The sequence below is a fragment of the Protopterus annectens genome, chromosome 14.part0 (genome assembly GCF_019279795.1).
Source record: "Protopterus annectens isolate FY-2018-M chromosome 14.part0, PAN1.0, whole genome shotgun sequence".
NCBI classification, from domain to species: domain Eukaryota; kingdom Metazoa; phylum Chordata; order Ceratodontiformes; family Protopteridae; genus Protopterus; species Protopterus annectens.
The window spans coordinates 449,876,637-449,894,201 of record NC_056748.1 but is presented as its reverse complement, the minus strand read 5'-3'; the positions used below and the strand labels follow the sequence as shown (position 1 = coordinate 449,894,201).

Here is a 17,565-nt window from a genome sequence, read left to right as displayed (position 1 = left end):
TCTCCGTATGTGTGTGGCATACACACACAAGGTCCACACTGTTGTAAGTCCCTGGACCTCACAGCTGAACTGTTGGGCCTTGCTGCAACACAAACAGGTGTCACATATGAACACACACTAACATTAGGGGGGGTATATATGGCTACAAATGCTAGATAAGCATACTAGACTGCTACAGCAGTTGTCAATGCTAAGCTACACTTTAATATGACTATCATGCATGTGTTGTTCTGTCACACCCATGTTTATATAATGTCAGTGCTAATCCCCCCAACAGCCATTGGCCACACTACTGTACAGAACACAGATAACATGGATCAGATCTTTGACATTTAATGCTGAGCTACACATTTCACAGGTATGCCCACTGCCCACAGGTACACACTGTATTGTCCACAGCAGTAGTTAAGCAGAACATCTATGCATAAATAAGTACTGCTGCCACATATGAATGGTTTACATTATGTAGACTATTCTTCAATAACATCTACTACATGCCAGTAAATACATATGTGTCACATATCTTTCCTTTGTATGATTTGGTAATATTTATTTTTCTTTTTCCTTTTCTCTGTCTCTCTCTCTGTCAGTCTCTGCAATAGAGTGATTGAGTTTGTTGGCAGAGATTGCAGCCTGCTTTTGTAGGTATTTGTACATGAGCATGTGATGGCCTCTGCACCAATTAGTGGCCACCACTTGCTAATTGCATGCAGCCTGCTGTGTAGTAATTGCAGTAATCACTGTCATAGCAAGCCAGTACTATAAATTGCTAACTCAGGTAGGCGTGGCCCTTTCAGCTTTCCAAGATGGAGATCATCCTTGTTTGCTGTGGACATCATTGTTTAAGACAGAAGGTTGGTATAGTTCTTATATCAGAAGCCTGGGGTGTAACCAGAGATTTACATTTTATACTCAGACCTAATGTTGCTGCTTCCATTACCCACTTGTCAGTGTAGAAATGTACTCACCCCTCAAAATGCTACCCCAAAATACATAGAAAGATGTACTTTCTTTGCAACTGTTACAATTAACTGCCATACAAAGCTAGTTATTGAGATGTATTCCTTTGGCACAATAATTGTTTGTGAACTGCTATATTGTGAATATTCATTTACTCAGTTCTAAACAGTTTGTGCTTTTTTAGTGTTGACATTAGCACAAGCTGCTCAGAAAAACTGGACACATTTCAGTACTGTGAGTATGCTTACCTACATCCTTGGTAGACCCTGCACGCACAGGTATATTCTACATTTGGGTAGGGGTGCAGAAGTACAGAGAGCGTAAGTACTATTGTGTGGATTTTATCTTGCTGAACTTACAGGGTTGTTGTGTACATGTTAGTTTATCAAGGCAAGTAATCTGTCAACGTAACTCCCAACTGTGGACCTATCCACATGGTAGCCAGAGAATAGCCTGTTATTTTTTGTCTGTGCAGCACACAGGTCTTTTCAGCAATAGAGCAATGGCATTGTTACAGTTTGTTGCTACCAGTACATGGCTACATCCATTTGTATTTCAGTGTTGTATTCCTACATAAGGGTATGCTTCTGAAACTCCTTCCAAAGCTATTTGCAGTGTGTAACAGCAGAAAGGCTGATATGCCTCTATGTTTCTGCCTCTGCCAGACCTCTCAAACACTCAGGTACATATTTGAACAGACTCAGGGAAAAATAAGGAAAAAGTCAGGGACACCTTTAAAATGTTAGTGCCATTAAGTTGAAACATTGTGAGAATCAGAGCATATGAATTAATACACCTTTTATGAAGGAAAAAAAGTGTCTAACTCTTAATTATTGTCATTATTCATTAAGTGTAATTCACCACCTTTCTGGCCAAAGTCAGTAGTTTTAGGAGGGATTCAGAGGGACAGAGCTAAAATTTGTGTCAAAATCAGTGACATCCCTGAAAATTAGGGACAGTTGGGAGGTATGGCCTCTGCCCTAAACAGAAATGTCAGTGTTTGTCCTGCTGTGATACTGTGTGGGGTTGTAAAGTGATGGTGTAACATTATTTCCTGCTAGAATGGCTGCTTCTCTTCTCACAGTCATGTAATGTAATCCCACAACAACTGTTGGTAAAGATCCACAGAACAAGTTATGTGGTATGGCATTCCTATTTTTCCTTTAAATTCACTCATTCTGATGCATGATATATTTATTTCATCACTAACTTGTTGTATATCTGCCGTGGCTTAGTGGTACTTCATGTTGTGTAGTGTGTACAAGGTCCAGGGTTCAAGACTGACAGATGTTTTTTATTTTCCTTCTGAGCAGAACAAGGGCCCTCACATACAGAGTGACTAAGGCACTTTTAAGCAGTTGTAAGTGGGTTTCCTCAGGTTTCAGTGATGCTTAGCTAAGCGCAAACAAGCGCACACTCATGCAAGCCCGCTAACTACTGCTTACTGGTGCTTACTCCCGCTAACCCCCCCCCGCTCATTTCTTTGAATGAAAAGAAAAATGGGGAGATAGGAAAGTGGTGAAAAAGGGGCACAAAGAGGGTACGACAGTATGGAAAGTAACTCGGGATGTGCAGGATGGGTGTAGGGAAGGTCCATAGCTGCCCATTTCTTTAACAGCAACAGCTGTGCATATGGAATAAATTTGGAGGTAGATATGAAACCTTCAACCCCTGAGAGAGAGGTGAGGGCAACAAAGTATGTTGTAATGCCAATTAAATTACATTGTATGCATCCAGTGGACATGTGTGCAAAATGGGCAGCTATGCATGGGGCATAGTTTTTTTTTTGGGAGCAGATTACCCCTTTTTTTTCAGGTGAGAGTGGAATGTGGGGTAGGGGAAGTAGGTATATTTGGAGAGGTAGGTTGGGGAGATAAACAGACAAGACAAGCAAGATGCATACAGGGGCGGTATATGACACGTGGTGGGTGAATACCTTTGACGGGGAGGGATGTTTGGAAATGGCAAGCCCATGAGCCCACAGATGGAAACAGTGGGACTGTAGTCCCCACCCATGGGCAGTCACCACTGGACCTTTACAGCCCATAGGGTGGCTATGCTGGGGCTGTGTAGGAGGGGCAGGCTGACCCGGGAGTTGTGCCACTCGTGCCTCAAGCTGGCATAGAGGTTCTGCAACAGAACGTTCAGTCTCTCTACGCACCATAGCCCAGACCGTTTGAAGGGTGATAGGTGGCCCTCCTCCACCCATGCTTGCATGGGAGGGCCGAGCCCCATCCCCTGCAGCACTTCCACCCAAAGGTGGCACAGGGCCAATGGAGGAGGAGGTCCCAGGCTAGGCACTGGACCTGCTGGTGCCAGGTGCCATGGCCAGCTGAGGTGGGACAGGTGGGTCCGCTGAGACCGGCCTTCCCATACAAACTATGTTTTGGAGGGTTTAATAAAGATATGGGCTAGTAACAGTCAACAGCATTCCCAATTAGTTATAACAGCATGTAGAATTATTCCCATTAACCCAACACACCAGATTTTCAACAGTTGAAAAGCAGGCATAACACATGCATATATAGAACAATAGTGGACATTAGAACAGCATGCAGGTTGAATTGATGGCAACAGGCCACCAATATTGTGGTATGTTAACAGGGCACATGCATAGAAATAAATGCAATTATTTATAAACCAATAGGACATATGTCCCAACAAATGTTTTGAGATTAGACATACTGATTGAGGTGTGGAATTGCATTTTTTATGCACATACAGTAGGGTGGAAAAGGATAGCTCAATTAACTTATATATCCTTCTAGTTTTCACTACATTCCTATTAACTGCAGTTATATGTCCCTTACATGTATTATTACACTACCCAATGTCCTTATATGGTGCAATTGGATTTTGCTAGATCATTATATACATGAACTGTATCTTACATACAAACTGTCCAAGATGCAGATGTTACTGCTACATATTTTGAGAGTTGCTCACACACACTACTGCTAAGAGTTACACTGACAGCTCTACTTTCATATAATTATCTAGATATGTTCAGGTGAAAGTATCAGTTATATGTTATCATCTCCCTACATTTCTGGCAGCACACTGACATTTCTGGGGAACAAAATACCAAGCTACTCATGCGCCAGATTAACCTGTACATGCTGGGCATGAACCAACAGCTGAGGGCTGTAAATATGCATAAAAGCTACTGGCACTCCCTTCATCCACATTATATGGGCCTACCCAAGGGTGGGTTAACACTGCTTAATACAACAGTACTATTTGTAAAATGCAACACTACAACAACATATCAAAGAAAATGACACAGACTCACTCTAGGAATTATACTTTTATTAAAGGATTATTACACCTTATTTATTGAGTTAAAACACTTTTTGAAGGCTCTCTCATTTATTTTATATAACAGTGCATGCAGAATTGCTAACCTGCCTGATGACACAGCCTTTGCAACCTATCTTCATGGGCTTGCTGATTTATAGCCCGGACACCTGCAGCTGTGAAGTAAATGCAGTGATATTGAGACATACCTATCCATAGTATAGACAAGCATAGCAATTCTTAACTACTTAATACAATGGCTACTTACTCAGTACTGGGGCATTAGGCATCGCACGAGACTCCTGGATCCACTGGTCCAGTTGATCCTCCTTACGTCGCTTCAGGTCAGAGTATTGGTCACCAGTCCAAGGAACGCCAGTGGCACTGATGAGATCACGAGCTAGACTGTTCCAGGCCTCTGTTTTATATTGGGTGCCCTGGTACTGGCCCTGCAGGAGTCTTTCCGCATGATTGTGGACAAGGAGCCAAACCATTACTTTGTTCTCCTCAATGCCCCAGAGTTGCGCTCGAAATCGAGTGCATTCTCCAACACCGGCCATGCTGACTGCAGAAGGGAGCTACAACCAGTTATGGCAAGTATTCCCACCTGTGGAGCTTAAATATGCTTCATTTCTGGCACTTATTTGTGAATGGCCAGGTTTGAAAAAAACTCAGCTGTAGGCACACCTGCTTAGCTGATGTTAGCAATGTTTAATATTCCTTTGATAGATATGTGTCTGTTGAAAGTGCATGGTTATGAAATGCTGTCATGGCTTAGTGGTTACGTACTGTGACTATAGTGCACAGTATTGTGAATTCAAGCCCTGTCACTGCTTTTTATTTTCCTACTGGCCAGACCTGAATGGTTAAGGTAAAGTAAAGGAGGTGTGGCCGTGTTTATCCGACTTTGCTCAACTTTGCCAGATGTTGCCCTACGTTGCGCTAGTTAGCGTGGTGACAAGCTACGTGCAAATACATTGTGCTTAACGAGCTGCTCAGCTACGAGCAATTGGTTTTACATATGCTAACTACTGCTAAAATGTGCTTAGCAGTGCTTTATATTGCTTAAAATAAGTTACTCATGCCTGAGAATGCATAACCATTTCACCTTCATATATATATAATTAGTTCACTACTACATATAACATTTGAATGTTTTTTACAAAACTTATACATGATAAATGTCAGGAAATATTTTTGTATACAGATTTCCAACACAAAATGGAATGTGCAGTAGTGGGACTCGAACCGGGAATGCCTCCTCTATGTGCAAAGGCTCTAACTACTACGCTATTGCTACTTTGCTTAATTTGCATATTTTTTTTCATATTATCCTCTTCGGTGTCTAAGCTGCTAACTGTAGCTAAGCAATGGGCGATCCCACGCAAACACGTGCAAATACGGGCAGCTATGTCAGAAATAAAAAAATAAATAAATACATTTCTTTTAATTTTTAAATTTGTACGAGGTTTAACATATGGGGGAGTGTAGTGTTACAATGTACATATGTGAGCGGACTCGCTCATGTAACTCGATATTTCTTGGGTTTTGTCAGTGCAAGGGCGTGGATTTTTGGACTGCTTGGCAGTCCGACACACCAATACACTCGTCCATGCTCCATGTAAGCTTTAGAGTTGAGGCAGCGCGCCCTCATTAATATGCATGGCGCGCTGCCATCATACTCTTAGACTGGCGTTTCCGTGTAAGACTAACCTAGTCTTATACGGAAGATTATTAAATCCTGTCTTTCTTATAGTATCTTCAGTTGAGTTACTGGCATTTCATTAAATGCTGACAATGTTGAAGAACATTTGCTAACTGCATTGTTTAATTGAAATCTCAGAATTTTCAAAAATGCTGAAAGGAAATAAATAGTTTAGTACTAAAACTTTTTTAACATAATGAATAATTTTAATGTATAAGCAAAAGCTGCAGAGAGATGTTTGAAAATATTCAATAGATGATACACTTAAAATTGGATAGAAACACCATGTTTATTTATTTATTTGATATTTGTTAACTGGGATTGTCCAGCTGAGCAAAGCCCTTTTTCAGTGGCAGCTTGGGGAGAAAAGCTCCACTGTACATACATAGAAGTATAAATAGCAGTATTAAAGTAAAATACCAACATATTAAATAATAAATAAAAGAGTCCTAGAGGCACTGTTATACAAAAAAGCAAAAATGATAGGATTGATCAGTATACAGTAAAAATAAGCAAAAATATCTATAACGGTATAGTATGATAAGTAACAACAAAGAACAATAATATAAGTAGAAAGAATAAATTAAAAATAACTGAACATTAAGAAAAAAGACAAACTTGAAATACATTATTACAGCACTTTGCAATAAAGAGGACAGTGAAAAGAGAAAGGAAGTAAGTACATGTAGGATGAATAGATTGGTAGATCCAGGAGCTGTTGATGAATCCTTTAAGAGAGTTCTTGTATATGGGTAATACTGCTGAGAGTCAAGGGAAGTGTATTCCATGAAAGAGCAGGAAAATAGCTAAAGAGATTCTGTCCAAAAGTTGTTTTTGGTTTGTGAATTTGTAACAGACTTACAACAGACTTAAGTCAGCACTTCTAAGAGACCAAAGAGGTTTGTAGAGAGAGAGAGATAATTGAGGAGATGCTAGAATAGGATAAGGGCTTATTCAAAATAGAGTGGATTATAAGTACTTGTGTAAATAACAATTGGTTAGGAAACTCAAGCCATCTGAGTGCCCAGAGAGCAAGACAGTGGTGAGAGCGAGAGGGCAGGTTAGCAGAAAATCTAGCAACTTTGTGGAAGGTAGTTTCAAGTTTGGAAAGTAGTGAGGACTGTAAGTTGCTTAAGATCTGGGATCTGTAAAAGAGATTAGGGAGAAGATATGCTTGGGCAATTGAGATTCTAGATTTAGGAGTGAGAAACTTTTTTATTTCTATACAGAAGGCCAAGATATTGCTGTTTTTTTTAATAGTATGAAGAACATAAAGATCAAATTTAAGTTGGTCATCTATAATTACTCCAAGGAGTTTACTGTGGTAATCAGCTTTGATAGAGGTGCCATTAAGAGAGGAGATGGTAAAAGAAGACTTAAGATGAAAAAGTGACTTTGGAAGGAAGATAAGTTTTGTCTTATTAGGGTTAAGTATAAGTTGATTATTGTAAAGACATGATTTAGTGAGGTTAAAGGACATTTTTGTGAGGGTCAGGAGTTCAGTAGAGTTGTCTGCATACTGAATTAGAGAAGCATCAGGACAAGATGCATGAAGCTCATTAATCAAGATATTAAACAGTAAAGGGCCTTAAAATAGAGCCTTGAGGGACACCCATTTTGTCAGGGAGAAAAGGAGATGGAGCAGAGGGACATTTAGCAGATTGCAGTTTGTCAGTGAGGTAGCTATTGAATCAAGATGAAGTATCAGAAGATAAGTTGAGTTGGGAGAGTTTAGAAAGAAGGATAGAATGAGTGAGAGTGTCAAAGGCTTTAGATATTTCTAAAACAGGCAAGATACTAATGTATTATTATCTAAGGCTAGAGAGATGCAGTTAGTAATGGAAATAAGAACAGTAGAGGTACTGTGGTGAAAACAGAAGCCATGTTGGCTAGGGTGAGCACATTGTCTTGTGTCAGAAAACCTTAGAATTGTTTATGAACACAGTGTTCAAGAATTTTTGAAAGGGGGAGAGAGTATAGCAATGGGTCTAAAATTAGGAAGCTCTACAGAATTTCCACTTTTGTGAATAGGCATTGTATAAAATTTCTTCCAAAGAAAAGGGACAGTTCAAACCCGTTCTCTTCAGTTTGAGCAGTAAGAAAGATGCATTTTAAAACAAATGGAACAGCAATTAAACTGTAAAAGGCTGCTTACCAGTTTGATTTGAAATTTCACCTGTGGAACATGGAGAACAATCAAAGCAGCAGGCTGGCTGTCCTTCTTTGATGTTTTTCCTGTATCCCAGAGGACAGCTCTCACTGCAGACAGAACGAGGAATCTAGGAATTAGAACATATTGAATATTTTGTAATTTGAACCGTTTAAAGGTTATAGTTCTGTAAAACACGTATGTATGTAATACAGTGGTATTTAGGCCCATGAACATTCATGACCAGTCAGAGAGGGTTAGAGAAAGAGAGAGAGAGAGAGAGAAACATGTTACCGTTATTATGCCTTGAGACATGGCCTAGAAACAATCAACAGACACAGAAAATGTGATGTGTCCATGTTTCACATGATATCATGAATAAAAGTAATGAAAAAAATTTGGAGTAATGAATCACAGTTAAACTATTCATTAATTTTACAGAAAACATATTTTACTGTTATTAAAAAATCATGCTATTTTCTGACATTAAGTCATGCTGGAATGCTACAGTTAATTGCCATATCTCTAGTCTGATACACACAATCCTTTTGTTTTTGCTTTTGGTATCAAGACTTTAATATAATGTGTACTGTGACATTACTTATCTGCAGTATTAAAATTTGAATCTCTAAGAACATACACTGTCATGCACTCAGCTTTCCTTCTTGGGCATTGAAATACCTGAAAGGTAAGCATGATACAAGACAATCATTCATTGGTGTTATTTATCGGCAAATCTCTATTTTCAGACTGAGGATAAAGCTGCACATGATAAAAGTATATCTAAAACAAGTTGTCAGGAAGGAGATATAATCTATAAAAATCACAATGATTTACTGTCTTACATGTTGATGACTTTAGATGTTTCTAATCCATATAGAGCAAAATGGAAGAAGGAATATGATGTTAAGACTTTGACTATATTTATTTATTTATTTGACTTCTTATTTCTTAACTAGATGAGCAAACTAGTTTAAGAAGATGCTTTTCTGGCATAGTCTGGTTTAAGATAATAAAAGGAAAATGTGTGTAGCACATCTGGGAATTTTGCATGCACTCGCATAAAGTATCTTACATTTGCATAATCTCTACTCAGACTCCATGGATATAATTAATGATATGCTCATTAATATACCCCATAGAACACAGACATAAAACCTTGCTTGCAAACTAGATGACCCATGCTAATTAGCAGAATGATCATTGGAGGTGGTGGCCCAGGGAGAATGGGCATGATCATCACTTGTCATCTCACCAATTCTGGAGTAAGAAGATGGCTCAGCCTCATCCTTTGGAGGTTGGGTAACACCTAGAAGGAAGACAGGTGTTTCACCCATGAAGCATGAGCCTGTTGAGCACGTGCTACCAAGTGCTGCATTTCATAGATGCAAAACAGAGCAAAAAGCATGGGTATGGAGGAATGCAAGCTTCCATTGGTAGGAAGCATATTCGAAGCATAAAGACGTCTTCTTCTTCTTTCGGCTTTTCCCAGTTAGGGGTCACCACAGCGGATCACCTGCCCGCTCATGATTGGCAGAGGAGTTTTACAATGCCAAGTTGCCAGATATAAAAATGGAAAATGGGCAATAGGTAACAAAATATGTTGATTATTACAAACTAGTTTACATAATTACTTCAATTAATTATGCTGAAGTACTTCAAGATGGTGTTGAACAAAACCGCACCTTATTCAGTAGGAGTGATCCCATCTTCAATGTCCACAAACAGTATAAGACTTGATAAAAAGGACATTCATTTACTCATTTATTTGCTGATTACCTGCTTACTCTAATTCTGGGACATGAAAAGCTAGCAGCATATGGCATACAAGGATACTGTAGCGTAGAGGGAAAAATAACTGATTACAGTACAGGTGACCAGATTTGATTAGTGGCTTGAGCATCTGAGAAGCTGGCAGGGAGGAGGGATGGGTATGTTTGTGTATGAAACACACTCTGGGGGAAGGAAGGAAGGGGTGTATGTACAGGGCATACAACTCTGTTCCATTTCCATGGAAGCAGATGGTAGAAGTTCTTCCTGATGGTGGACAGGGTGACTTGTCGATGTCAACTCCTTGCAGAAGTGAAGAGTGGATATACACAGTCCAGTCATTAATCACACCATGGTGGTGGACATTAGTAGGAGGACATAGGATGCCTTAATATTCTTGGTGTTCCCAACCCTTATGAGTTCTAGTCCATAGGAACTAGGAGGGCAGAGAGGTCAGGCAATCATAGAGATGCAATCGGTTTGTTATGGTCAGTTCTGGGAGAGAAAAACTGGGTGCAAAAAAAAAATAGTGCCACAGGGATGCTGGACCTTATGTTAGCACTCAATGGGTCCTAAATGAGGTACTAGCTCACAGCAGGATGCCCAGGCATACTCACACTTGTACAGTGGACTCACAGTATACTCATCTATGGGCATTCTATAGGAATGCCAATTAACTTATGGATTGTCTTTGGGATGAGGGAGTAAACCAGGTCAACCTGTGAAAATCCATATAGATGCAAATGTACAATTACAAAATGAATGACTAAATCATAAAAAGACACATAATTAAAGATTTAGCACAATGATAGAAAGCAATTTAGAATGGGCCATGGTGGTGCAGCGGTTAGCATTGTTGCCTCACAGCAAGAGGTTCTCCTGTTTGATTCTCGGCTGGAGCACCTTCTGTGTGGAGTCTGCATGTCCTCCCCATGGTCGAGTGACATTTAAAGAGATGCAGGTAGGTGAGTGTGTGAATGGGTGAGTCTTCTTTAAAGGTTGGATGTCAGGCTGGCAACTTGGCACCGTAACAATCCATAGCCAATCATTAGCAGACCAGAGCATACCTCTCAACCATACTGAATTCCTTGGTATTTATCGTTTTTAGAGCAAAATATTGGGGTGCCACGAATTCCTGAGTGGCCCCCTTAATTTCCTAATTTCCCAGTCTGTTTTTTTTTTTTTGTAGTATTACCACTTTAAATTTATGGCTGATGTCACCACCACCCATCACCAGCCTACAGGGGCATGCACGATGACATCAGTTATTGGACTCGGAAGGAAAAGAAAAACATTATCTAACAAGCCCGTAAGCTTTCTCTTTATTTTATCTGCTGGAGCTGTATTAGTTTATCTGCTGCTCAATCAACTGTCCTCTGCTGGTGTGTAATATATTTAGATTAGTTAGTTGTGCTGGGTGGCCTGCATCTGTCGTAAGCATTATTTTATCATTAGGTGTGTCACTGTATTCAACCATTATTATTTTATCGTGGCTTGGGCTGGCCTGTTTATTTTATCTGCTAGCTGCCACTCACTCATTACTGTATTTAGATTAGATAGGTGTGCTTTTATTTTATCCAAGACCACTACATTAAACATTACCACTCAACCGTTATTTGCTGCAGGCATCAACCATTTTATTTTTTTATTTACTGCAGGCTATGGTGTGTTTTTGTGTGTGTGTGTGTGTGTGTGTGTGTGTGTGTGTGTGTATGTGTATTTAGATTAGGTAAGTGGCTTGGGCTGACCTGTTTATTTATCTGCTAGCTGCCGCTCAGTGTGCGCTCACTCATAGATTAGATAGGTGTGCACTTTTATTTTATCTTGCTGTTAAGTCCACCACCACAGGCATTGCTCACTCATTGTATTATTGTATTTATAGGTGTGCTTTTATTTTATCATGATGCTACTAAGCTTGGGCTGGCCTGTTTATTTATTTATCTGCTAGCTGCCACTCTCTCATAGATTAGACAGGTGTGTGATTTTATTTTATCATGCTGCTAATTCCACCACCACAGGGATTGTGCACTCGTTGCATTTAGAGATAGGTGTGCTTTTTATTTTATCATGCTGCTAATCTTGGGCTGGCCTGTTTATTCTGTTGCTCACTCGTTATTGTATTTACTGCTCTACTGTGTGTGTGTGTGTGTGTGTGTGTGTGTGTGTGTGTGTGTGTGTGTGTGTGTGACTCATATTGTATTTACTGCTCAACTGTGTGTCACTTGTTATTGTATTTACTGCTCAACTGTGTGTGTCACTCGTTATTGTATTTACTGCTCAAGTGTGTACAAGTACATGCAGACTCACATTATTTCCATGTTAAAAATAACATAACCTTATTTGGAAATTGAACTCTGTTCTATTTAGCTTGGTTTTAAAACAAAAAAAACATTGTTTGATATCTGAGCTAGGACGTCTGTTATTTCATCATTTTGGACTGCTGCTAAGGTTTGGGAACCACATAACTTACAGAGAAAGTTGAACTTGGACTCCTGTACTTCTCTCCTTTTTATATTATGATTTTTTGGATTTAAAACAAGTGTAGAAGCAGTAAAGCATCTTTGTATGAATAATAGAGATAAGATAATATAACCTGTTTTCTCAGAGTCAGTGAGTATTCTGCCTGTGTGCCACTTGTATCTACTAAATAATTATACAGAATTAAGGGTAGCTAGACAACAATATTAGTTTGAAAGTGGATGGAAATTAAACGATATAGTTAGTGCTATTCTGTTGCCAGCTATTTAAAATCTTGTATTCCATTATTCTCTTTGTGGTCTTAAACCAATTTTATATTTGTTTTCTTTCAGTTTAGTTGCCTGATTTTCTATTAATTTGTTTTAATTATTCAGTTACACAAGTTTGTGTTAGGTGATTTTTTTTTACTATTTTACAAAGCTAACTTCACAACTTTAGTGAAACAGGACTGCTGGCATCAACCTTCTTGAAGAGGTATAGCTTATTTATAAGTTACCATAAGTTGCTATACTGGTTGGTTCACTTTAAGACTATTCAGTAAGTGAGACATATATTAGTGCCAGATTGGTCGATTTGGTGTGCTGTGAAAGCAGGAAAAATGGCTCCCAAAAGGTATTGCTAGCTCCTCCTGTGAAATAATGTGTGTGTGTGTGTGTGTGTGTGAAGTGCCCCAGGTAGGTATACCTGGTAGTTAGAGTTACACAGGCTCAATTCCTGTATCTTCAGTACAAGGAGCAAGAGCCTGAATTCCCTACACCACCACTTGTGTTCAGTACTTGGCTCTTTGGTCTGTTCCTCTTAGAATTTGTGGTTTTCTAGCAAGTTAGTGAGAACTGAATTCACTAAATGATAGGAAGACTGAAACTTAAATAGCTATCTCTCTGGAAACAAATGGTAACACAAAACATTTTATTCTATCAACTTTTTTAAGATTATACAAGCAATGTTTAAAATGTGTCAATGGTTTTAGACTTTTGTCTCCCTCTTAATAAATTTTGGCATTTTTTTGTGCTATAAAATATAAAATAAAAGCTTTAAATGAAATCCAGATAATCATTGTAGAAGTAAAGCAGTATGTACATTACAATGTTTATGGTAAATGGGGTAAAATATCAAAGTAATGGGACATTGGAATTGCTGCAGGGGGAAGGGTTTTGTATGGGGGCCCCATCTGACCATGATTTTGTGAGGAGGGAAGTGTGGCAAACTCAGACAGCCCTGAACGGCACAAACTCTAGCTACACCACTGATCAGCAGGCCATGGACAATGACTTTTGGGGGTCCAGCAAACTGTAATATTCTAATGCTAAGATTAGAATGTTGCCCACCATTAAGTGCCCTACTTTTACCACAAAACCCACATCATTAAGTGCCCTACTTTTACCACAAAGCCCACATACTGCAAGTCACCAAAAAACAAATCTGAAGGTTCATTATCTTTGCCCTTCCCAGTGAACATAATTGCTACACATTAAAAACAAATGGTTACTATTTACTACAGGGTCTGGAGCCATATTTTGGTTGTCTGTTTTTCAGTTTGTGTTTAAAAGTTGGTAACCCACAATTCCATCAAATGTATGCAAATTTTAGGTTAACCAGTATACAGATTTGTACCCATTTTTCATGGGCCTTTGTACAGATGTTTTATGTTTCCAGGTTGAGAGGTATGGACCGGAGTTCTGCTGTGGTGACCCCTAACCAGGAAAAGCCGAAAGACATAAATAAAATAGACGGCAATTTAAACTTTAATCAGTGTGTATTTGTCAAAGTCAGAAAAAAGACCATCTAATCCTAAAAGCACGTGAGAGATAGAGCCGTGTATTCTAGCCTTTGAACAAGTTACCCGGAAGATCTTTAAAACATGATTTCTTAAGATGAAATATATTGGTACTGGACAACCTGAAATGTTCACAAAGGCTTTAGGAACAGTGGTTCTTATTCTAAGTTACTTAGAAGTGATCTCTGCTTAGTATATAAGAGAATGTCAGATTGAATTGTATTTGACAGTCTGTGCTTGGAACAGACAATTAGGTAAGACAAAGTCAGATGGTAAAACCTAATATGAGTAACTAACAGAAAAAATTGTGACAGCTATGACAACTTCTGCAACAAAACAGATGTGAACCAGAGCTCATAACTGTGCTTGCTTTGGCAGCACCTCTATTAAAATTGGAATGATACAGAGAAGATTAGCATTGCCCCTGCTCAAGTATGACATGCAAATTCATGAAGCACTCCATACTTGGGGAATCTAAGATGACTTCCCTGCTTAGGTTAGCAGAAGCATATCAGCATCAAGCAGGAATGGAAATCAAACCACAAGTAGATAAAAATCAGGCAGAAACTGAATACGCCAAAAACAAAACAAAAAAGAATATAAGGTGAAGGACCAGATGAGAAGGCAAGAAATGTAGAAAATAGATAAATATAGTTGCAAGTATAGAAAACTTCTGGAAGAACCTCATGTTGATCAGGAACGAATGCAGGAATGGCTAAGCAGAGGTGAATTTAAACCAACAGATGAAAGGTTAATATTGGTGGCCCAAGATATTGGGCTACATACACGTTGGTTTGCAAAGTCCACTGAACATGAGGGAGAAACAGACAAATGTAGGTTTTGTAAAACAGAATTGGAATCTGTTGTACACCTCAATACTGATTAGGAGATAAGAAGGACTGTATACTAAAAAGCATAATAATTTGGTGAGACTGCTGCACTGGGGTTTGTGCAGACATTATGGTATTGAAGTGGCTGAAAAACCCTGGAAACATGAGCAGCAAAGCTTTATAGAAAAGGATGAAGTCTACATCACATGGGATCATCCATTACCAACAGTTCAAAAGATAGATGTTAGAAAACCAGATATAATGGTCCAAGAAAAGAAGACAAAGGTAGCATTGATCATTGAAATTGCCACACCCAGTGACTACAGTGTCTTGTGCACAGAGAGACACAGTCATAAAATATTTAAATTTGCAAGCAGAAAAGAGAGCAATGTGGAAGAAAGATACCCAGATAGTCCTAATAGTAGTAGGAGCAATGGGTCTTCTAAAAAGGAATCTACAATCATATTTAGATATGCTACCAATACATGTAATTCTGTACAGCTGCGGTGGTGGTGCTGCAGTAGCATTGTCACCTCACAGTAAGACGCTGTCCGGTTCGATTCTCAGCTAGAGCGTCTTCTGCGTGGAGACATGCGTGAATGGGCGTACCTTCGTTGAAGGTTGTGCATCAGGGCTGGCAACTTGGCACGTAAAAATCTACTGCCAATCATTAGCGGACCGGAGTTCCGCTGTGGCGACCCCTAACCGGGAAAAGCCTAAAAGACACAACAACAACATGTAACTCTGTACAAATTTCAGAAGGAATGATTACTGGGCATATTGTGAGGAGCACTTCTGGCTGACATCAAAGATTGAAACAATACTAATTTCATGAATTTTAATCATACTTTGACTTAGGAATGGGGTCCATTCCTGTCATGGTATTAGAAACCCAAAAGATTTTGGAGAAATTAAAAAAGGGGGGAGGGTTAGCATAATGGTTAAGGTCCTAGTCTCACTGACAATAGTTACAAGGTTTGATTCTCACTTTTGAGGGAAATTGGCTAGGCTTAAAATAGCCCATAAAGGGTCGATTACCTACTTATGAACTGCATTATAGAATGCCTTATGTGTTTATAAAATAACCTTCCTTTTGCAATCAAAAGAAAGTTATTAGCTTCCCTCCAAAATAATCTTGATATATACAAACCCTCACCTACACCAACATGCATATATGTCAGCTCAATAACTCATTGGAGGCAAGGCTTGTGTAGGTTTACTCAGTAATCCAAATAGACCACTGCAACAAAATAACTGCCCTCCTGGCTTCTAGTGTGAAATAAAATAAACAGAGTACCTTTAGATACTTCTCACAAACAGTGTTTGGTCTAAATAGCTCCTCCTGGATACATACTAGCTTTTAAAAAAAGTCCAGGGCTGCATCTCTCTCTAACCCAGTTTCTAGTTCATCAGACAGGTGCTTCTACAGGTTAACCCTGACTGGGCTCTCACACTTCTAGAGTCTTGCTTCAGATGACGCTACAGTTGAGGAACTAACTTCCTGATTTTAGCTCTCCAGTCTTCTCCTTTTATGCCATAGTAAATAGCAGTTAAGATCTTGTTATGTAGCTAATACATGGTGGTTTCTGACTATAGATCTTTGAGAATATTCTCACATGCCACCCTGCAGTCGGCATAAATGCACAAGCCAAATTTTCCAAATTCAGCATGTACTTTTAAAGAAGCAATACACATTTTCCAAAGGCAGCAAGTTACAACTACCCTTTCCTGGTATAAAAGCAGGAGTCTTGGTCTTTTAAAAATGATTGTAGGACCACAGAAATGTCATCATTTTGTTGGCTTGGACAGGTCTGTGGATCACTATGGGAAGAGTTGAAGAAACAGTGCCCACTGTTACAACTTCATACTTACATTAGCCTGCATACTTAACTGCAAATAGGCATGACCTGTTAGCAAAAAACAGTGCTTGCCTAGCAAGTAGTGCTTTAGGACATAAAGGTCCATTGTATAGCTTGGAATTTTCCTTCTGTGGAAGAATATCACCTCTCTGCAGTGCTCAATTTTTGATGAACTAACACACAGAATACTTCTCACTTTGAATATCAGCATTGCTCCCAAGCCTACCTATGGTTTACCTATATAGAGGGTAAACTTTTTTCACTAACACATTCAGAAATATGAACCTTTTTAGTTCTTTAATCTGCATCAAGAAATCATTGCAACTTGACAGGACCTTTCCTTCTTGTAAGAGTTTCAAAAAGACAGGCAGTAGTCACAAAATGAGACACAAATGTTTTATTTTGACCAGATAACCCAGAGAAAGCCTTCACCCATTTCTTTGTAGAGCTTGTTTTATAGGTTGTTGCCTTTGATAAATGACAGCCTCAATACTCTGAATGAATGACCTTGTCATCTAAGTGTGTAACCGCATACCAGGAGTAGAGTGTTTCAATATTTTATCCGCCAGCTCCAGAAAGGTGGCTGGGGCTCATTTCAACTACATGTCAACATTGTTTACTGAAACAGAGTATTAGGGAGGTTGCAAAGGCTATTATCTCTTCATCAGAAGGGGTGGATGATATCTGCAATTATCCAGTTATCAGGTTCAGAGTTAAGTATCTGGCCTTTTGTGGGTTCT

At 39.1% G+C, this 17,565-nt stretch overlaps 1 protein-coding gene and 1 non-coding gene across 2 annotated transcripts in view; one reads left to right on the top strand and one right to left on the bottom strand.

Moving 5' to 3' along the window:
- The window catches only part of LOC122788675 (extracellular calcium-sensing receptor-like), a 140,752-nt gene that overhangs the window by 29,557 nt on the left and 93,630 nt on the right, over positions 1-17,565 (bottom strand). The window contains exon 3 of the mRNA XM_044055570.1: positions 8,118-8,241. Coding sequence (XP_043911505.1) covers positions 8,118-8,241 — 124 coding nt within the window. The remainder of the gene's footprint in view (positions 1-8,117; positions 8,242-17,565) is intronic.
- LOC122789504 lies at positions 14,499-14,605 on the top strand. Its single transcript, XR_006362824.1, has one exon. It is a non-coding gene; the product is annotated as a U6 spliceosomal RNA (small nuclear RNA).